The 22,667-nt window shown below is 40.9% G+C and overlaps 1 protein-coding gene across 1 annotated transcript in view; it reads left to right on the plus strand.

Annotated features, from left to right (window-relative positions):
- Brwd1 (bromodomain and WD repeat domain containing 1) overlaps positions 1-22,667 on the plus strand; it is an 84,128-nt gene that overhangs the window by 20,382 nt on the left and 41,079 nt on the right. Inside the window, exons 9-18 of the mRNA XM_057766191.1 lie at positions 8,381-8,481; positions 10,245-10,315; positions 11,091-11,191; positions 13,827-13,867; positions 15,367-15,465; positions 18,491-18,641; positions 19,265-19,399; positions 21,050-21,178; positions 21,340-21,565; positions 22,094-22,282. Coding sequence (XP_057622174.1) covers positions 8,381-8,481; positions 10,245-10,315; positions 11,091-11,191; positions 13,827-13,867; positions 15,367-15,465; positions 18,491-18,641; positions 19,265-19,399; positions 21,050-21,178; positions 21,340-21,565; positions 22,094-22,282 — 1,243 coding nt within the window. The remainder of the gene's footprint in view (positions 1-8,380; positions 8,482-10,244; positions 10,316-11,090; positions 11,192-13,826; positions 13,868-15,366; positions 15,466-18,490; positions 18,642-19,264; positions 19,400-21,049; positions 21,179-21,339; positions 21,566-22,093; positions 22,283-22,667) is intronic.

Raw genomic sequence — 22,667 nt, forward strand, 5'->3', positions numbered from 1 at the left:
AGGGATTGTGATGCTTCCAGAAGTTTCTTTATTGTACAGAATTGTTTTGGCTATCCTGTGTTTTTTGCTTTTCCATATGAAGTTGAATACCATTCTTTCGAGGTCTGTGAAGAATTTTGCTGGGATTTTGATGTGCATTGTGTTGAATCTGTAGATTGTTTTTGGTAAGATTGCCATTTTCATTCTACCTACCCAAGAGCACGGGAGATCTTTCAATTTCTTTCTTCAAAGATTTACAGTTGTCATACAAGTCTTCCACTTGTTTGGTTAGAGGTTTTTTTTTTTTTTTTTGGTTTTTCGAGACAGGGTTTCTCTGTGGTTTTGGAGCCTGTCCTGGAACTAGCTCTTGTACACCAGGCTGGTCTCGAACTCCCAGAGATCTGCCTGCCTCTGCCTCCTGAGTGCTGGGATTAAAGGCGTGCACCACCACCGCCCAGCGTTTGGTTAGAGTTATTCGGAGATATTTTATGCTATTTGTGGCTATTGTGAAGGGTGTTGTTTCTCTAATTTCTTTCTCAGCCCATTTATCATCTGTGTACAAGAGGACTACTGATCTTTTTGATTTAATCTTGTATTCTGTTACATTACTGAAAGTGTTTGAGTTGTAGAAGTTCCTTGGTAGATTTTTTGGGATTGCTTATGTAAACTATCATGTCATCAGCAAATAGTGAGAGTTTGACCTCTTCTTTTCCGATTTGTATCCCTTTGATCTCCTTTTGGTATGTTACTGCTCTAGCAGGACCACAAGAACTATTTTGAACAGATATGGAGAGAGTAGACAACCTTGTCTTGTTCCTAATTTTAGTGGGATCGCTGTGAGTTTCTCTCCATTTAGTTTGATGATGGATGTTGACTTGCTGTATATTGCCTTTATTATGTTTAGGTATGTTCCTTGTATCCCTGCTGTCTCCAAGACCTTTATCATGAAGGGATGTTATAATTTAGTGAAGGCTTTTTCAGCATCTAATGATATGATTGTGGTTTTTTTTTCAGTTTGTTTATATGGTGGATTATGTTGACAAATTTTTTTTTTAAATATTTATTTATTTATTATGTATACAATATTCTATCTGTGTGTATGTCTGCAGACCAGAAGAGGGCAGCAGACCTCGTTACAGATGGTTGTGAGCCACCATGTGGTTGCTGGGAATTGAACTCATGACCTTTGGAAGAGCAGGCAATGCTCTTAACCACTGAGCCATCTCTCCAGCCCATGTTGACAAATTTTTGTATGTTGAACATTCATTCTCTGGGATGAAGCCGACTTGATCATGGATTATGGTTCTGATGTATTCTTGTATATGATTTGCCAGAATTTTATTTAGTATTTTTGCATCAGTGTTCATGAGTGAGATTGGTCTGCAATTCTCCTTCTTAGTAATGTCTTTATGTGGTTTGGATATCAGGGTAATTGTAGCCTCATAAAAGAGTTTGGCATTGTTCCCTCTGTTTCTGTTGAAACAATTTGAGGAGTATTGGTATTTGTTCTTTGAAAATCTTGTAGAATTCTGAGCTGAAACCATCTGGTCCTGGGCTTTTTTTTTTGTTGGGAGACTTTTGATGACTGTTTCTATTTCTTCAGCAGTTATAGGTCTGTTTAATTTGCTCATCTCGTCTTGATCTAATTTTGGTAACTGATATTTATCCAGAAAGTTATCCATTTTCTTTAAGTTTTCCAATTTTGTGGAATACAGGTTTTCAAAATATGACCTGATGATTCTCTGTATTTCCTCAGTGTCTGTTATGTCCCCTTTTTCATTTCTGATTTTAATTTGGATAATTTCTCTCTGCCTTTTGGTTAGTTTGGATAAAGGTTTGTCTATTTTGTTGATTTTTCTTTAAGAACCAGCTCTTTGTCTCATTGATTCTTTGTATTGGTTTCTTTGTTTCTATTTTGTTGATTTCAGGTCTCAATTTGATTATTTCCTGCTGTCTAGTTCTTATGGATGAGTTTTCTTTTTGTTCTAAAGTTTTCAAATGCTCTGTTAATTCACTAGTTTGGGATTTTCCCAGGTTCTTTATGTAGGCATTTAGTGCTATGAACTTTCTCTTAACACTGCTTTCTTTGTGTCCCATAAATTTGGGTCTCTTGGGAGGTCATTTTCATTGAATTTTAGGAAGTCTTTAATTTCTCCCTTTATTTCTTCCTTGACCCATTGATGATTCGAGTGAGCATTTTTTAATTTCCATGTGTTTGTGGACTTTCTGGAATTAGTGTTGCTGTTGTATTCTAGTTTTAAGCCATGATGATCTGATAAGATACATGGGGTTATTCTATTTTTTTTCTATCTGTTGAGGTTTGTTTTGTTACCGAGTATGTGGTCAATTTTTGAGAAGGTTCCATGAGGTGCTGAGAAGAAGGTATATTCTTTTATGTTTGGATGGAATATTCTATAGATGTCTGTTAGTCCATTTGAGTCATAACTTGTTAATTCTCTCTATTGCTTTGTTAATTTTTTTGTCTGACTGACCTGTCCAGTGGTGAGATTGGAGTGTTGAAGTCTCTCACTATTAGTGTGTGGGGTTTAATGTATGTTTTAAACTTTCGAAGTGTTTCTTTTACATATGAGGGTGCCCTTGTATTTGGGGCATAGATGTTCAGTATTGAGATTTCCTCCTGATGGATTTTTCCTGTGACTAATATGAAATGTCCTTCTTTGTCTCTTTTGATTGATTTTAGTTTGAACTTATTTTGTTAGATATTAGAATAGCTATAGCAGCTTGTTTCTTAGGTCCATTTGATTGGAAATTTTTTTCCTAACCCTTTACTCTGAGGCGATGTCTGTCTTTGAGGTTGAGGTGTGTTTCTTGTATGCAGCAGGATGGGTTCTGTTTTTGTATCCAATCTGTTAGCCTGTGTCTTTTTATAGGTGAGTTGAGTCCATTTATATTAAGGGATATTAATGACCAGTGATTGCTGTCTCCTGTTAATTTAGTTTTCATCGTTAGTAATGTTAATTTTTGTGTTTTTCCCTTCTTTGGGATTTTCTGCTGTGAGATTACCTATTGTCTGTGTTTATGCGGATGTGGTCAACTTCCTTGGGTTGGAGTTTTCCATCTAGTACTTTGTGTAGGACTGGGTTTGTGACTAGGTTCTGTCATGGAATATCTTGTTTTGCCCTTCTCTGGTGATTGAAAGTTTTGCTGGGTATAGTAGTGTGGTCTGGCATCAGTGATCTCTTAATGTCGGCATAAGGCTTGACCTGGACTTTCTGGCTTTCATTGTTTCTAATGAGAAGTCAGGTGTAATTCTGATAGGTCTGCCTTTATATGTTACTTGGCTTTTTTCCATTTCGGCTCTTAAAATTCTCTCTCTTTTTTTTTTTTTTTTTTTTTGGTTTTTTTTGAGACAGGGTTTCTCTGTGGTTTTGGATCCTGTCCTGGAACTAGCTCTTGTAGACCAGGATGGTCTCGAACTCACAGAGATCCGCCTGCCTCTGCCTCCCGAGTGCTGGGATTAAAGGCGTGCGCCACCACCGCCCGGCTTAAAATTCTCTCTTTATTCTGTATGTTTAGTGTTTTGATTATTATGTGGCGAGGGGACTATTTTTTATCTAGTCTATTTTGGTGTTCTGTAAGCTTCTTGTATCTTGATAGGCATGTTTGTCTTTAGGTTGGGAAAGTTTTCTTCTGTGATTTTGTTAAATATATTTTCTGTGCTTTTGAGTTGACCTTCTCCTTCTATTCCTATTATTCTTAGGTTTGGTCTTTTCATGGTGTCCCATATTTCCTGGATATTTTGAGTTAAGTAAGCTTTTGTTAGATTTAATATTTTCTTTGACCGATGAATCTATTTTCTCTATTGTATCTTCAGTGCTTGAGATCCTCTCTTCCATCTCTTGTATTCTGCTGTTTATGCTTGCATTTGTGGTTCCTGATCATTTTCTCATGATTTCTGTTTCTAGAATTCCCTCGGCTTGTGTTTTCTTTATTGTCTTTATTTCAGTTTTCAAGTCTTGAATAGTTTCTTTTATATGTTTGATTGCTTTTTCTTGGTTTTTCTAAGGGATTTGTTGATGTCTTCCAATTTTTTGTCTTTTCCTCCTTTTTTTTATTTGGAAATTTCTCATTTCCTCTTTAAGAGTTTCAAACATTCAAACATTCTAAAGTTATTTTTTAGGTCATTTTCTTCTGCTTCATCTGTATTTGGTTGTTTAAGTCTTGCTGTTAGCGAATCACTAGATTTTACTGGTGTCGTGTTGCTCTTTGTGGTGTTGCGAGTGTTCTTACCTTGTTTACACATCTTTTCCTCTAGTTTGTGTTGTTGGGGCTGTGACTCTGGTGATGAATCCTATAGTGGTCCTGGCTCAGGTCTACTCCCTGGTCCCAGACTCTCACCCAGACCTGCAGAGGTCTCTGACTCCTGCCTACAACCTGGTAGGTCCCAGACTCATGCTGGATTGGATCCGCAGAGGTCTCTGTACCTGCTCCTCTGGAGTTGGCTGTCTCAGAGCAGTGGTACTCTTTGGTGTTCATGAATCAACTTGCAGAGCTGGTTTATCTTGCTAAACACCATGTGTGAGGATTATGCTTTAATATGCTTATGGTAGTGCTTGAGAATTCTTGGTTAGAAGAAAATTTCTCACATTGCTGTTGCCTGGAAACATAGGCTGTCCTGTTAGAGCTGCTGCTGTCCTGTTAGAACCTATTGATTGCTGCCTTAGGACCATCGGCTCAGCAGGAACTGGAAATGTTGCTATTTTCTGTTTTTGAGGCGGTTTCTGTTTGTAGCCCTGGCTGTCCTGGAACTCAGATACCCACTTGCCTTTGCCTCTTGAGTGCTGAGAGCAAAGGTGTGCGCATTACACCCAACCTTTGATTATTATTATTCCTCTTTAACTCACATTTCTTAGGTTGAGTTAAATTGTTAGATTTATGAGGCTTTTAACTACATGTTGTTGCCGTTAAGATTTGGTTAAATGTGCAGAGAGGGTTCCATTTTCTTATGCATCTTTGGTGTAGAGTTCTGTGACCAGAGTGACTTGATGCTTCTGCCGAGTGTTTTCACACATACGCTTAAAATGTTATTCCTGGCCTGGAGAGATGGCTCAGTGCGTAAAGGCTATAACCACGTCTATAACCTGAGTTTGAGCCTCTACCTGTGTGCCATGATGTACAATAAAGCTGTTCATTCTCATGTGAAGATAATGTTTCAACTTGAAATTCATTAAGGTTTTTAGGTGCCCATTATTTCTAGGCAATAGATTATTTTTTGGAAAACATTTTTTTTTTTTTAAAGTTTTGAGACAATCTCCTGTTGCTTTGGTTGATCTTCAACCTGGTTTGTTACCAAGGGTGACCTTGACTTTATAATCCCCAGCCTCTACTTCCTTCCAGAACTGGAATTACAGGTGTGTATTGCTACACCTATTGAATTACTAGCGCTAGAAGCACAGACTTCAGGTACATCTAGCAAGTACTCTGCCAGCTGAAATACATTCCTCACCCCGAGAAGTCTTTTCCGCTTAAAAATTAATTAAAACTAGCATGTGTCATAATTATTATGTTCTGATGGACCTCCAGGAAGTAGGAGCCTTGTGCTCTGATAAAATACATTTGAGCCGTGCTGGAGCACGGAGGAGTGCTAGCTTTCCCTGGAGCCATTCTGTTAGTTGCGTAGGGCTGGCCACGTGTGCAGGCCTCAGGACTGACTGCACCTCCTACCAGAGCACTAGGCTGGGCTCGTGGTTTCCTTGAGTTCTGTGCTTCCTGTTATTGGTCCTTTAAGAGGATTCTTAAAATTCAGTGACAGCATCATTCAGTTTGTTGAGATTATGACCAGTATTTAGGCACTTGGTATAGCCCTGGCTGGCGTGTAACTGAGTCCTGCCTGTTTGTGTTGAGATTAAAGGTATTGTTTATGGTATTGCTTATAGGAAGATTAGGTAGAGGATCAGAACACAAAGGATGACAAGCCTGTTTTAGCTAAGAATAATGACAGGTTTTAGTATTTGCCTTTTAAAGAACTCCAAATAGTCTATTTTCATTTAATATAATTTACATCCTGAAAAATATAAGTATTAAGGTGTAGTTACTTACCACCAGAGGCAGAGTATTCTCTAGGAATGGAATGTTCAAAGTTTCCTGGACTTCTTTTTATTTTAAAGATTTTTTTTTAAAATTTTATGAGTGTGGGTGTTTTGCCTGCATGTATTTCTGCACATCAGTAGAGGGCATCAGTTCCCATAGTACTGCAGTTCTAGACAGTTGTGAGCTGCCTATGGGTGCTGGAAATAGAACCCAGAATCTGAGAAAGCATTTAGTGCTCTTAACTGCTGAGCTACTCCTCCAGCCCCCAAGGCTGGACTTACTTTAAGACTTGTAGAAGCACCACACAGATGAGACAGGTGAGGCTTTGTAGTGGAAAATGGAGTTGTCACTATGTGATAAATAAGGAAAGCCCAGAGAAGAGAACTTGTATTAAGAGTTGTTTGGTACTTTAAAGGGGCTTACCTGGGATGTTTAGCAGGATGTATGACAGGAATCATGGGTTAAGGGAGGAAGTGAATAAAAACTATGGTCTGTTATAGAGGGTTTTAAAGATAAGAATGGCCCTGTTGTAACCAGAAGAGTTTCATCCTAGAAATAAAGATGATCTAGAACTAAATTTAGCTGCCAAGAAACCAAAGCCCAGTTTCAAGTAATCTGTTCTCCTGAATGAGGAATCACCAATGTGGTGCAGGCTAAAAGCATAAGTTGCTTCATTTAGAGATAAGCAAACATAAGGCATAAAAAAGGAATATTAAAGAAAAATGCAAATAAGTAATAAGAGCCGAGCTTTACTGGACAGGAGAAGCGCAGTGGTAAATAAGACCGAATGGAGATCTATAGGTCTGAGTTGGGACTGCTTGTGCTTAAATACAGTTAGCCAGTATGAATAAGTACAATCAATCCACCAGTGAGCCAGAAGCGCAGAAGCAAACTCTACAATTAAAATCGGTAACTGACTTTTAAGAACCCAGTGGCTGAAGCTCAGTGTAGTGACTCAGGCCTTTAATCTCCAGCGGGAGAGTCATGGGTTCAAAGCAAGCCTGGGCTGTATAGCAGGATCTGTTTCTTAAAAAGTCAGAACTTCAACTCTCAAAAGGAATGCAGTGGATAAATTTAACAGAATATGGACACAACAAGAAATTGGAGAAAGAATTAGTGAGTTGAAAAGTCAGAAGAGAAGAGATAGCGAGAGAGGTTTTGACCAAGTTAGGTACTCTTTTGTGATTGACGTTCCTCCAGGGGAAGCACAGAAGGAAGTAAAAAACATACTTAAAAAGTGTGTGGATTATGCACATACAGAGTAAATATTAAAATGTGTGGATTATGCACATAAAGTAAGTTAAAATATGTGAATTATGCACATATAACAGATTAAATATTAGAAAGTGCAGATTGGGTGGTGTGGTGGGCAGTGCTTGCCAATACCAGTATTCAAGTGGCTGAGACAGGAGGATTACTGTAAATCAGAAACAGTGACTTAAGAGTTAAGTAGAGACCCTGTGGCAGCAGCAGTGCCATAGAAGTGTTAGAAATCAGTGTCTTAGTCCAGGCAGGAATTGGCAGGCTACAGTGGAGTAAAATGGACCAGCAGACACATGTTTGTCTGGAGGTTTGCTGCAGAACACATATATATGACTTGAGTAAAAAAAAATTGTTTGTTTTGAGAGATTATATCTATATATAACAGCTCTGGCTGTCCTGGAACTTGCTCTGTAGACCAGACTGTCCTTGAACTCACAAGAGATCTGCCTGCCTCTGCTTTCCTTAGCTGCCGGCCCACAAATGTCTTTCTTACTCAGATGTTACAGTAGCACTTTGTTTTCTTTAGTTTTATTTTGTAAGATGTGTAAGTCACTGATGAGTTTGAAATGTATTATTGTATTCTCAAGCATGACCCCATCTCCTGTACCACCTATAGTTTCCCACATGTGAGATGTCTTGTACTAGCCTGGCAGTGATGACTTGAATCCCAACACTTGGGGGGCAGAGGCAGGCAAATCTGAGTTTCAGGCCAGCCTGGTCTACAGAGTGAATTTCAGGATAGATCCCCTCCCAAAAAAAATACGCCTTGCACTCTGGTCTAATTTTGGTTTTTCCATTTGTAATTCTACCCTTGTCCTTGTTACACTGAATAGTGCTCGTTACTGAAGCTCGGGTTTGGCGCATTTTAGTGTTTTAAAACTAGATCTTGACTTTGTCAGAGTCACTCTTGTTCTTGTTTGCTTGTTGTGAGAATTGATCAGAATCACGTGTGAGTTAGTGTGCACTCAGAGTTGTCACTGTGCTGATGTCACCTTCATCAGCGTGTCAGCTGATGTGAACTTGGGACCTGCTAAGCTGTAACTAAGGAGAGACTAGACAGAGACTCATGTGTGTTGTTGACTTTCAGTTTAGCCCAATGGCCAAAGGACCTCAGAGATACATGGTCTCCACTGGTGCTGACGGCACTGTTTGCTTTTGGCAGTGGGATTTGGAGTCCTTGAAATTCAGGTGAGTGTCTTACATGATGTTTTAATGTGATGGGGACAGTATAAAAGGAAAATACTCTCCTGAGCTCAGTTTGTCACTGCATCAGCTTCACTGGAACAGGAAAGCTTAAAGAACTTTTTCATTGCTCACATTTGGAAGCAAAATCAAACAACAGATAATTTAGAAAAGACAGAGACGGAAAGTTAGGTATGTAATTTGACAGGAGCACTGGGCTCAGGGACTTTGCTGTTAGAGAGCAGTGGCTACAAAGACAGGTGGATCTGTATAGGTGGGTCTCTGTGAGTTCAAGACCATCCTGGTCTACAGAGTGAGTTCCATCCAGGACAGCTAGGGCTACACAGAGAAACTCTGTCTTGAGAAAAGGAAAAAGAAGCAAAACTTTTTTTTTAAAGATTTATTTATTTATCATGTATACATTGTTCTGGCATGTATGCCTGCAGGTCAGAAGAGGACACCAAATCTCTTACAGATGGTTGTGAACCACCATGTGGTTGCTGGGAATTGAACTTAGGTCCTCTGGAAGAGCAGTCAGTGCTCTTAACCTCTGAGCCATCTCTCCAGCCATATATATATATAATTTTATTTTTAAATGCAGGCGTTAATATGTTTCTAAGATTTATTTTATATATAAGTGTTCTATCTGCATGTACATCTTTAGGCCAGAAGAGGGGGTCAAACCCCCATTATAGATGGCTGTGAGCCATGATGGGGGTGCTGGGAATTGAACCCCAGGACCTCTGGAAGAGCAACTAGTGCTCTTAACCACTGAACCATCTCTAGCCTGAGAGATTTTATATACACGTACACACATATTTTGTTATTGTTGTTGTTATTGTTGCTTGTAGACAAAAGTTTCTGTCCAGCCTGGTCCTGTAGCCGTTCAGTCCCAAAGAAACACATAGAGGTGTATATTAATTAAAAACTGTTTGGCCTGTTAGCTATTATCAGTTAGCTCTTACAGTTTAAATTAACCCATAATTTTTGTCTTTGTTTAGCCACGTGACTTGGTACTTTTTCTCAGTAAAGCATTCTCATCTTGCCTCCTCTGCATCTGGCTTTGACTGGCTCTCTGCAGTTCTTCTTCCCAGAATTCTTAGTATGGTTGCCTTACCTATACTTCCTGCCTGGCTACTGACCAATCAACATTTTATTAAACCAATATGAGTGGCAATTTTTTTCTTTACAGTGTACAAAGGCATTATCCCACAACAGTCGCTATGTTGGTATATCTGAATTTATAATATACCCCAGCCCCAACTTAAGTATTTTTTGATAAAAATTAAAGATTAATATTGAGATGTATTTTGTTGTACATGAACTAAAGACTCTAAAAGCCTTTCATTGAAGTTGTATCAACATAGAAATTTGTTGATATGGTACACTTGGGTTTGTCCCATTTTTGTGTTGACCAAATCCAAACTTGTTTAGGCAAGCAGGTAGGTAGTCTACTAGTTGAGCTGTATCCCCAACACAAGGAGATGATTGTAATGTCAATTAGGCTATGTTTAAGGCAGTATTTTAGGGCCACCGAGGTGGCTCGTGGGGTAATAGCTCTTGCTGTGGAAATCTGATGACTTGAGTTACATTCCCAGAGCCCATGGTGTTTACTCCTGACAACTGTCCTTTTGCCTCTGGTGGTGTGCCATGGCATGTGTGCACTCAATGTACACGCATCATGCATATTTAGTAGTAATAGATAAAACTCCCCAGTGCTGATTAAATATGTTAGCATGTATTCTAAAAGCATATCATCTCTTTTAAAGTCCACGCCCCCTGAAGTTCACAGAAAAGCCGAGACCTGGTGTTCAGATGCTGTGCTCCTCATTTAGTGTTGGTAAGATAACACTTGATGCTTTTCCCTCAGTTTAAAGCAGCGTTCATCATGTCAGTCAGAAAAGTATCCCATGAATTCTGTTCTCTATATTAGCTTAATTTGCGTTGATAATTTCTAGAGTTCACTATGTGATTTTTTTAAGTATCTGGGTTCAGTGGAACAAAGACAAACCTGAGAACGTGGGTGTGGGCTTGTCAAAGGAGAGTGACGTCAGCAAGGTTCAGCCCACTGTCTCTTTCTTCCCTCTGTGTTGACTAACACTGTTCAGTCACTAATGTGTAAGAGAATTCTCAGCAGGGAAGCTCATGGTATCATGTAAGTAAGTTGTTCTGGGGTCACGTGGCCATGTGTAGGATATTATTCTCTGATAACCTGCTTAGATATGTATTTTTGTTTAAATGTGACAGAATCTTGGAGATATTATTCCCCTCATTCTTTCCTGGACAGCAGACTTACGACAAATTGTGCAGACTAGGCCCACTCCATTTCCCTTAAGCTATGACGCTGTCCTAGGGAACTCTGGTTGTGGAAGTGTTATTTGCTCAGGAGACAGAGCCTGTTGGGGACTGATGCTCAGGGTGAAAGCTGAGTGAGATAAGGGAGTGTTCCCAGTTGGATTAGGTTTTCTACCAAAGCTGAGAGTCGAGCTTTGTAGGCGTGTTTAAAGAGCCGGAGGACGGGCTTCTAGTGATGCTCCTGATGTGGAGGAGAAGTGTGTTCTGTTGGTGTGTTTGTTAGAAGCTACACATTTAAACTCCTAACATTTTTATTCCAGGTGGTATGTTTTTAGCCACGGGAAGTACTGATCATGTGATTAGAATGTACTTTTTGGGGTTTGAAGCACCTGAAAAAATCGCCGAACTTGAGAGCCATACTGTAAGCATTCATTTTTTTAAAATTATGTAAATGTGTTAATCATTGTTTCACTGCAAAGGCCAATTTTACTAATTTAACTGAGGGTTTTGTTTTATTCCTCCTCCTGTTTAACAGATTACTTTTATTTTAAAAACTGTTTTTTACCCATTAGGCTTTTTGAGATAGGATCTGGTCTTCCTTTGTTGTGTCAAACTCTCCAGTTTCTTCCACAGCCTATTTAGTGCAAGGATTATAGGTGTATGCCACTTCGCCCACTTACTTTTCTTTATTTTCAAAAGTAGTGTGTAAAAAAAAAAAAAAAAAAAAAAAGTAGTGTGTATATACATGTGGATCTGTTAGGATGGGTTGATATGTCCCCTAGAGGGCAAACCAGAGGAGGCCAGAAGGAAGGGCATTAGGTCCCCTGGAGCTGGAGTTGCAATTGTGAGCCCCCTCCTGTTGTAATATGAGTGGCGGGGCTGCATCCCTGGCACGCGACCGCCTGCATGGCTAGCTTATGCCCCGAAATAATTACACCATGGAAATTGTATTCTTTTAAACACTGCTTGGCCCATTAGCTCCAGCCTCTTATTGGCTAGCTCTTACATATTGATCTAACCCATTTCTATTATTCTGTGTAGCACCACGAGCTGGCTTACCAGGAAAGATCTTAACCTGCGTCTGTCTGGAGTGGGAGAATCATGGCGACTGCCTGACTTGGCTTCTTTCTCCCAGCATTCTGTTCTGTGTACTCCGCCTACCTAATTTTCTGTCCTCTCAAAGGCCAAGCAGTTTCTTTATTAGTTAACCAATGAAAGCAACAGATAGATACAAGACCCACCTCCATCACTCCACATTGGGTGGGTGCTGGGAACTGTTCTCAGATCTTCTCAAAGAACAGTGTGCGAGCCGGGCGGTGGTAGCACACGCCTTTAATCCCAGCACTCGGGAGGCAGAGGCAGGCAGATCTCTGGGAGTTCTAGGCCAGCCTGGTCTACAAGAGCTAGTTCCAGGACAGGCATCAAAGCTACAGAGAAACCCTGTCTCGAAGAAAAAAAAATGCGCTCTTAACCGATAAGCTGTCCTTCCAGACCTGCCCTGCTTATTTGTAGAGACATGATGGCTATAATTCAATTCGGTCTGTCTGTCTGTCTATCTTCTATGAGAATTTGTGTATATTTTGATGCTATTCACCCCACCACACCCCCCTCCAACTCTCCATACCCACACAGCCAGTTTGCTCAAGTATTCCTGGATGTGTGGCCTTACGCTGGCGCATGGTCAGCTTTACTCTCATAGAGAAAACTCACCTTTTTATCCTTTTAGTCAGTTGTTGTGCACAGCTCCTTTGCTAGGGTGAGACTCTGTGGGGAGCTCACCAGGTAAAGTGCTTGTTGTGTGAGCCCAGTGTAAAGCTAGAGTCTAACCAGTTGGTGAGCTTGAGGTTCAGTGAAAGACCCTGACTCAGAATATAAACTAGACACTGTCCATCTGACCTTCACATACATGTGCATAAGGACAAATATGGACACACACATTTATGCAAGCCACACACACAATTAAAAAAAACCTTTTAACTTAAAAATTTTTATGCTGGGCAGTGGTGGCACACACTGTTAATCTCAGCACTTTGAGTCAGAGGTGGGTGGATATTGGAGTTCAGGGCCAGCCTGGTCTACAGAGCTAGTTCTAGGACAGTTAGGACTGTACAGAGAAACCCTGTCTCAAAAAAAGAAAGAAAAAATTAATTTTATAAACTTAAGTGGTTTTTTGTTGTTGTTCTTCATTTTGGTTATTTGTTTTTGTTTTTTTCTTTTAGAGATAGTGTTTCTCTGTGTAGCTTTGGTGCCTTTGGTTCTGAACTACCTTCTCGTAGACCAGGATGGCCTTGAACTCAGATCTACCAGTCTCTGCCTCCAGAGTGCTGGGATTAATGGAGTGTGCCACTGCCCAGTTGAAGTGTGTGTGTTTATAATCACTTGTTCCCTAGTGTTCTTTGAGGACAAAGGAGGGTGTCACATGGTTGTGAGACGCTGTGTGCACCCAAGAGAAGTGAGCTTCTGCTCTGCCCATTGAGCCGTCTCTAGTCCCCTGTACCATATAGTCTTATGTAAAGCGGTCCATACTCAGAGCTGATTTGGTGAATGGATTCAGGTTGTGCTAAGAGAGAACATGTTTTGTACATAAACAAGAAAGTGCTGCACCCTTTGGCTTCGCTGGAGTCTGTTTTGATCTTTTTACTTGCAGAGTCAATTTTCAGAGTGATTTTCAGCACAGCTATAGTTTTGTATGCTCGTCTTTTTCTGAGTGTGGTTCTCTTGGAAAGGTTTCAGTACTCTTAGTGAACCCCTAAAGCCTTTCCATAGGTGTGACACATGTATAGTGACTGGCCACGTCCGTTTCTTGCTATTGAATTTTTTCTTCTCTCTCTCTCTCTCTCTCTCTCTCTCTCTCTCTCTCTCTCTCTCTCTCTCTCTCTCTCTCAAGAAAGGGACTCTGTGTAGCCCCGAGCTCACACAAATCCACATGCCTCCTGGCTGCTGAGATTAAAGGCATGTGCTGGCTGCCACACCTGGCCCCCAGTGTATTTTTTAGCATATAAATTTGTTCATTGAGTAATGTAGATAAGTTTTCATATTTGCTTTTTCCTCTTTAGGACAAGGTTGATAGTATCCAGTTTTGTAACAATGGTGACCGGTAAGTGTGTGCTTGCATTTGTGTATGTCTTCATGCAAAGAAAATACACTCCTTATTGCTCTAGCTGCTAAGTAATTCCTACTTCATATTGTTATGTACAGTTTCGTTTTCATTTGTGAGTCTAATGACACATCTTGACACTTGGAATGATAGACTCAATCTAATGGACATACCGCTTATGAGCTGGTTGATGGTGATCAGTTCTGGGAATTGAGCTTGACTCTGTGCATGGTAGACAGAGTATCTTCCGTTGAGCCCTAATGTCATCCTGTACTTTCTCTGACCTTGAAAGTACTCGATTTTGAAAACATCATACCCTCCTGCTGTCTGCATTGCAGGTGCTTTCAGTAGACGAGAGAGCATGGTGTGATTTTAGAGTGTGCCTTGCTGCTTTGGCTAAGGGTTGATTCCTGAAAAAATTAAGTCCAAAAAGGACATTTTTTTTTCTGAGTAGATTAAAAATCTTAAAGCCCTCACAAAAAAGCATTTGATTACCCATATTACAGCTGCCTTCTGGCCTATAGGATATGGCTAGTTCCTTTCCCAAAGTGCAGTTTTGTGTTTGGTTTCTTTGAGACAGGGTTTTCTGTGTAAAACCCTAGCTGTCCTGGACCTAGCTCTGTATACCAGGCTGCTACGAACTCACAAAGGTCTGCCTGCCTCTTCTCCCGAGTTCTGGGATTAAAGGTGTACACCACCATCGCTGGCTCTTTTTCTTTCTTTTTGTTTTGTTTTTTTTAAAAGATTTATTATGTATAGTATACAGTGTTTTACTTCCATGTTTGCCTGCACACCAGAAGAATGTATCAGATCCCATTATAGATGGTTGTGAGTTACCATACGGTTGCTGGGAATTGACTTCTGGACCTTTGGAAGAGCAGCCAATGCTCTTAGCCTCTGAGCCATCTCTCCGCCCCCCCCCCCTTTTCTTTTTTCTCTTTTTTTTTGTGTGTGTGTGTGTTAATTTTTGTTTTTTCAAGACAGGATTTCTCTGTAACAGCCCCTGGCTGTCCTGGAACTCAAGAGATTCGACTGTCTTTGCCCCCCTAGTGCTGGGAATAACATGAGCTACCATGCCCAGCCCCAAAGTGTACTTATAAATTTTAAGTTTTTCATGGTTTATATTTCAGAGTTTGTTATGAGTTAGAATTTAAAACTGACATTCTTAAGATGGAGTTTCTGGTGCTGCTTATCTTTTTACATCTTTTTTTTTCTTTAACTCTTTCTTGGTACATTTCCCCCCTCTTGTATTTTATTGTCTCCCTAAAACTCAGTGTATTTGTGATACGGCTGAGTTTATAATGTGTTCTGCTTTGTAAGGCAAGGAGACAATAGTAAATCAGGGTTTTCCCTCTGGAGCTTTGCCTGGAGTAATCCGACCTTGACTAACACTTGAGATCACTTCCCGAGAGGCTGTTTGATACATTGTGTTTCACTTAATGTTAATTGTAACTGTTGGGATAGCTTGTTGAGTAGATGAGTTTTCTGAATGTTTCAAGGTTCTTAAGTGGTAGCAGAGATGGAACAGCGCGCATTTGGAGGTTTGAACAGTTGGAATGGAGAAGCATCCTACTGGATATGGCTACCAGAATCTCAGGGTAAGTCATTGGGATTGTTTATTACACATAGGTGAACTGCTGGTGTGTTTCTTCTGTGTGTGCTTAGTTTTGTTGGGAGAAATTTAACTCCCTCCTACGTAGTATGAATAAAACTCTTCAACCTCGTAACCAAATTAATGCAAGAAAGTGCACATGTATATTTCCGGAAAATAAAGGAGAAAGGACTTATTATGGTTCACATTTTGAGGGGCTTGGGCCTGTCATGGAACAAGGATGTGACAGCAGAGCAGTATGTGCTGTGTTGGGTCAGGAAGCCGAGAACAGAAGAACAAGGGAACAGCTAGGACGATATGGTCCCTATGTCACGCACCCAGTGACCTACTGTCTCCCATTAGGCCCACTGCCACCCTTCCCCACCTCCAGTTTCATCATATGAATCCGTCCTGTGGTTAACCATTGCAGGTAGGCTAGAGTCCTCCTGGTGTCCTCCTTGTCTTTTAAAGTATGACACATAGAAGTGTCCTTCACTCCAGTCAGCAGAATTCTTCTTCTCTTTGTACTTTTATTGTTACATTGTTTTTTTTTTTTTTTTTTTTTTTTTTTGGTTTTTTGAGACAGGGTTTCTCTGTGGTTTTGGAGTCTGTCCTGGAACTAGCTCTTGTAGACCAGGCTGGTCTCGAACTCACAGAGATCCGCCTGTCTCTGCCTCCCGAGTGCTGGGATTAAAGGCGTGCGCCACCACCGCCCGGCCTGTTACATTGTTTTTTACATTTCCATTTAAAACCTACAGTTTAGAGGGAAAAAAACCCCAACCAAATTAAGTATTTTCAGTGTTGCAAATTTGCATTCTAAAGATAGGATTTTAAGGACCAGCATTGGTGGTGCCTGCTGTTGGCAGATCTCTGTGAGTTCAAGGTCAACCTGATCTATAGAGGGAGTCCCAGGACAGTCAGAGCTACACAGAAAAACCCTGTCTCCAAAAACAAGCAAAATAAAAGAATTTAAAAGAAACTTTTGTTTGTAGGTGGAGTTGGCATAGGTGGGGGGAGAATGTCTTTGTGCATGCCTGTGGAGGCCAGAGATCTGGAGTTGGAGTTAGAAGTTGTTGTGAACTGCCTGCTATGAGTGCTTGGAACAGACTTGAGATGATCCCCTCTATGAGAGAAGCAAGAACTCTTAACTGTTGAGCCATCTCATCCCCCCCCCCCTTTTTGAGGTGGCGTGTCTAGTAGCCAAGGCTGGCCTTGAATTCCTCTTTTTCTTACTGCCCCTCCCTGATGCTGGGTTTATAAGACTACCTCTGCTGCCTGGCTAGAATTCTATTTCTGTTTTTTTTTTTTTTCTCTTTTTTCTTCTATTTCTGTTTTCTATATTTCTGTCCTATCTTCCTTTGTGTTGCTGGATAAAATACCCTGACACAAAGCAGCTTAGAAGAAAAATCTATTTGGCTTATAATTTATGGTCCATTGTGGGAAAGTGATGGCAGGAACTCTAACCAGGTATTTACATCCACTATCAAGAGCAGGGGAGGATGAATGAATGCATGCAGGCATGAATCTCAAACTCAGAATCCTCTCTCAGCTTACAGAGCTCAGGGTTCCCTGCCTAGAGAATAGTGCTGCCCACATTGGGCAGATGTTCACTCAATTAAGATAACAGAGATAATTCCTCTCCGCATGCTTTCATGCCCACCTGTAGGCCCTCACTGAGACTCTACACAGGTGCTTCTGGATTGCCAGGCAGACAATGTAATCCACATAGTGCACAAGGTGGATATATATGGGTCCATGTGGAAAGTTTTGCATGCTACACTTGTTGATTATAAAGTGGCTTTGCTGCTGAGTGTGGGGTCGTCTAATGGGGGTGAGTGCTTAAGGCCTTGCACTTGAGGAGGCAGGCAAACCTTTGTGAGTTTGAGGTCAGCCTGGTCTATGTAGCCAAGTTCCGGGGCAGCTTATGGCTGCATAGAGAAAAGACCCTGTCTTACTTTCCACTTCAAACAAAACAGAAACAAGCACGGTGTCTTTTGAAAGGCATATGCTATTCTTTGTCGGGCTAGTTTTGTGTTTTGTTCTCAGCCTGTTGTAAAACACTCACCATGTCTTAGTTTCCTTAGTGTCACTGACACACACACCCTGACCACAGCAACCAGTGAGACAGGTTTATCTGCTACACAAGTCCAGGTTGTAGTCTTAAGATGCAGAGGCTTGAAACAGGTAGACATGCCCTACTCTCATAGTTGAGCAGAGAAGAGTGTTTTAATGTATGCATGCTAGGACTCACCTCGCTGTCTACACTCTTCCAGTCTAAGATCCTCTGCCTTGTCTTTCTCTGGATAGAAAGGCCGTGGTGGCACATGCCTTTAATCCAGGCAGAGGCAGGAGGATCTCTTGAGTTTGAGGCCAGCGTGGCCTACAGAATGAGTTCTAGGACAGTCAGGGCTACTCTAAAAACAAACAAAATCAAACCAAAAAAGGCTGGGTGGTAGTGGCACACGCCTTTAATCCCAGCACTCAGGAGTCAGAGACAGGTGGATCTCTGAGTTCGAGGCTAGAGCCTGGTTTACAGAACTAGTTCCAAGACAGACTCCAAAGCCACAGAGAAACCTTGTCTCAAAAACAAAAACGTGAGCAGGATAGTTGTTGTAAGTAGCGGTGGTGTCCTAAAGTCCGCCCTGACTGTATTGTTAGTTATCCTCTGCTCCTCTGGATTTTCTCTGACCTACTTAAAGATAATTATTTGTTGATAAATAGACACATGAATTAGATTCCTCCCAGCCATCTTTCCCCTTTCTTCTCTCATGTAACCTGGACTGGTCTTTGAACTCAAGTAGTTGAGGATAATCTTGATTTTATGATTCTCCTTTCTCCACTTCCCACCTACTGGAATGACAGGCTTTTACTGCCGTACGTGGTGTTATAACTTTATGTACTGGGGATCAAGCAGTTCACCAACTGAGCTTCATGTTAGATTTCTTTATTAACATTTGTATTAGTGAGGGACTGTATGTACCTTGTGTGGTGTGCTTTCCAAGTGAGTTTACACAGTGTCTTTGCTTTGTTAGAGACACATCTTCTGAAGAGGAGAGGTTTATGAAACCCAAAGTTACAATGATAGCTTGGAATCAGGATGACAGCATTGTAGTCACAGCTGTGAACGACCATGTCCTCAAAGTGTGGGATTCCTACACTGGACAGCTGCTTCATAACTTACTGGTAGGTAGTTCCAATAGGGTATGATAATTCAGAATTTTTAATTTACTTTAATTTTTGTTTACTTTTTAAGTTTATTTATTTATTGATTGATTGGAGACGGAGTTTCTCTGTGTAGCCCTGACTGTCCTGGAACTCCCTCTGTAGACCAGGCTGACCTTGAACTCAGATCTGCCTGTCTCTGCCTCCCTTGTGCTGGATCAAAGGTGTTTGCCACCATGCCAAACTCAGATTTTTTTTTTAGTCTTTGAGAGAAGTCTGGGTTAACTTTCAACTTGGTGCGTATGTCAGAAAGACCTTGAACCTGTGGTTTTGGGTTTTGAGGCAGGGGATCTCTCTGTAGCCCTGATTGTCTTGGAACTCCCTATATAAAACAGCCTGGCCTCAAACTCACAAGGTCAGTGACCCTGAACCCCCTCCTTTTTAAAGCCCCCTTTTTAAATCAACACTGATGTTATGAATACACTGAATAAATTATTTTTATTTAAATGATTCAAATGACTAGGAATATTTATATGCATGTATAAATCGTTGATAGTATATTTTAAAGTTAATAAATATGACTTTATTAATTTCAACATATAAGTTGCAAACTATTCTTAATATTATGACTTTGTTGAATAAAGGGACATGCTGATGAAGTGTTTGTTTTGGAGACACATCCCTTTGATTGCAGAATTATGTTATCTGCAGGACACGATGGCAGCATATTTATATGGGATATTACAAAAGGCACCAAGATGAAACATTATTTTAATATGGTAAGTTAAGCGAGTTTTTTATTTGTGCTTTTATGGGCTATGAGAATTAGTTAGAAGTTGATTGACATGCAGTGGCAACGTTTATACAAATCAAAGTAGTAGAAGCTTAGTCTGATAACTTCATACACATATGTTCATGGCATTCTGTAAACTTACAGATATTCGTAAGTTTTGCTTAGCTTTTTATTTCTATGTGTATGCCTGTCAGTGTGTTTATGTGTGCGGGTGTTTGGCATGTGTATAATGTGTGTGCAATGCCCAATTGGCCAGAAGATGGCTGCAGATTGGCTGAAACTAGATAAAGATGGTTGTGAGCCACATTGTGGGTGCTGCTGGAAATTGAGCCCCAGATCCTCTAGAAGAGGTGCCTGTGCTCTTAACTGCTGAGCCCTTTCTCCAACCCTGTCAGTCAGTATATATCCCAGTATAAAACTAAGTCAGTAGTTAGACTCTAGAACCAAATGAGGATCCTATTGAAGAACTCACTGACATGCCCATAACCTGAGAAAAAGGCAGTGTTTGATCTGGGTCTAGATTGGCTGCTCCAGTGCCTTTCCTGATGCTTGGCTGCTGCTTGAGTCCAGATCCACTGCAGGTTGCTATGCGCTGTATTAAATGACTGAGCTGTCTAGCTCTCTCCCTGAACTCCTGACTGCCTCTTAAGGTGTGTGCTACTGTGGTTGGCTCCAGTATGTTGTAGTTTGAATTTAAACAAAACTATATTAATTTAAACTTTAAGTGGAATATATTTAATCTCTAAACAAAGAATAATTGACCTTGTATGATGAGGCCTCCTTACCTCACTGCCCATTTGAGAGGCCTAGGGTTTTTGTTTTTTCAAGATATTAATTGAATATATTGGAGATTGTTATCCATGTTCAAGAACTTTCCATAGCAAAGTTGTTTGCTCAGGTCTGGATAGATGGCTCAGCTATCGAGAGCTTTGTTGGTTCACCAGAGGAATCGGTTAACTTGAGCTTCCTGGATCTGGTGTCTTCTGACCTGACACATTAGGCATGAACTTAGAGCACATACACACATGTAGGTAAACCACCCACACATCCAAAATAAAGTAACTCTAAAACCTTTCATAGTGCTTGATAGTAGCTGGAGAGACAGCTCACCCAATGCTGTCGCACAAGAGCTGAGTTTGGTGTTTTTAGTACTCGGCCTGTGCTGACACCTGCCTGTTTCTTTTGTTCTGTTGACCAAGGTTCCCGCAGTCGTTTAAGTCCCAAAGAAATCACACAGAGGTCCACATTAGTTATAAACTGTTGGCCCATTAGCTCATTATTCTTATCTGTGTTGGCCATGTGGCTTGATACCTTATTTGGCGGAGCAGTCACATCTTGCTTCCCCTGTGGCTGGGACAGGACTGCAGACTAGGACTTCGTTCTTCCCATAATTCTCCTGTTCTCATTGACCCGCTTCTACTTCCTGTCTGGTTGTCCTGCTTATACTTCCTGCCTGGCTACTGACCAGTCAGCGTCTATTTAAAACTATTTGACAGAATACAGACGGTTGTCCACTGTAGATGGTCTTATGCCCCTCTGGCCTGTGCAGGCCCCCATGAGCACGTAGCATAAATTTAAGCAGACAATCATAGAGCATGTTAATGTGCCTAATGTTCTTTCTTCCGGGCTTTCCTAGATTGAAGGACAAGGGCATGGAGCCGTGTTTGACTGTAAGTTCTCGCAGGACGGACAGCATTTTGCCTGTACAGACTCTCATGGGCATCTTCTGATATTTGGTTTTGGATGCAGCAAACCATATGAAAAGGTCATTCTTAGTTTCTTACAGCCTATGAATAGTTGGGAGAGGTAGTTTGGAAATAGTTATTTAATTTCCTGTTTAATTTTCTGTTTATAATTTTACATACCTTTAATACTGTTTGTAACAAATATCTAAAAAATGTCATTCCATGATCTTTACTTTCCTAGATTCCTGATCAGATGTTTTTCCATACTGACTACCGACCACTGATACGAGATTCCAATAACTATGTCCTAGATGAGCAGACACAGCAGGCACCTCATCTTATGCCCCCACCATTCTTGGTAGATGTAGATGGAAACCCTCATCCAACCAAGTACCAGAGATTAGTACCAGGTCGAGAAAACTCAGCAGACGAGCACTTGGTTCCACAGCTAGGCTATGTGGCCACAAGTAAGTGCAAATTCCGTCTTTGTCTATGTGTCTGTCTCTCTGGTTTCTCTATCTCTGGCTTGTCTGTAATTTCCTATGTAGAATAGGCTGTCCTGCTTCAGTAGGAGTGCTAAGACTGCAGGCATGTACCTCTATACCTGGTGTCTGGGCCACCACCCAGGCGGCCGTGGGTTGTTCCAGACCTCAAGTGCAGCACAGTGTGTGCAGCCGAGTCAGAGGAGCTCCACAGGGAGCTTGTTTTCCTGTGACTTAGTACTCCAGTCTTTTTGCTTTTAATCCTTTTGTTAATAACCCATCTGTTGTATGTAGGGTATTTTCCTACTAGGTTATTTTTTGAAAAGAAATTCATTGTAGTACTGTGTTTTTGTTTTTCTTAGTTCAGGGTACCTGGAGTCCAGGGTCTTGTTCATGCTGGGCAGGTGCTCCACCACTGAGCTTCATGCCCAGCTCTGTTGATGTGTTTTAGTGAAGATTTTAGTTTCTCTGCTCTCACATAACATGATTACAGAGTAGTGGATGACTTTGTAGGTGATGGAGAGGTGATTGAACAGATCATAAGCCTACAGACCAATGATGTTGGTGAAGCCAGCCCTGAATCCAGCATTCTTGATGGGATGATCCGGCAGTTGCAGCAGCAGCAGGACCAGAGACTGGGGCTGGATCAGAATGCGACTGCAAATGGAGTTTCACATGGGGAGGAGACTCCCCGAAGAGGGGGTGAGTGCCAGTGAGATATTTCATTTAACATGGTAGTACTGAAGCAAAGAGAGGTGAAGTCTTTGCTAGGTACATGCATTGCAGAAACCAATAAGCAGCATATTTTTGCACTTAGTGTTCTGAAAATTGTTAACTCAAAAAATGGAATGATAGTGGACTTGAGATTTTTCAAACTCTGAAAGGCTTTCAGCCTTCTCAGCTGTAAGATGGAGTTTGTTTAAAAATGTATCACGTGAGAGCAAATCGTATTTTTAAGGGAAAAGTACGTTCAGCCTTCCCTTGCTTTGACATTCACGTCTTTCCAGAAACTTACTGGAGTGGAGACTTACTTTCTTCTAAATCAGCATTTAAGGATGAGCTGGAGGTAAGTCTCCACTCCAGTGTT

This window comes from Chionomys nivalis, chromosome 3 (genome assembly GCF_950005125.1).
Source record: "Chionomys nivalis chromosome 3, mChiNiv1.1, whole genome shotgun sequence".
Classification (NCBI taxonomy): domain Eukaryota; kingdom Metazoa; phylum Chordata; class Mammalia; order Rodentia; family Cricetidae; genus Chionomys; species Chionomys nivalis.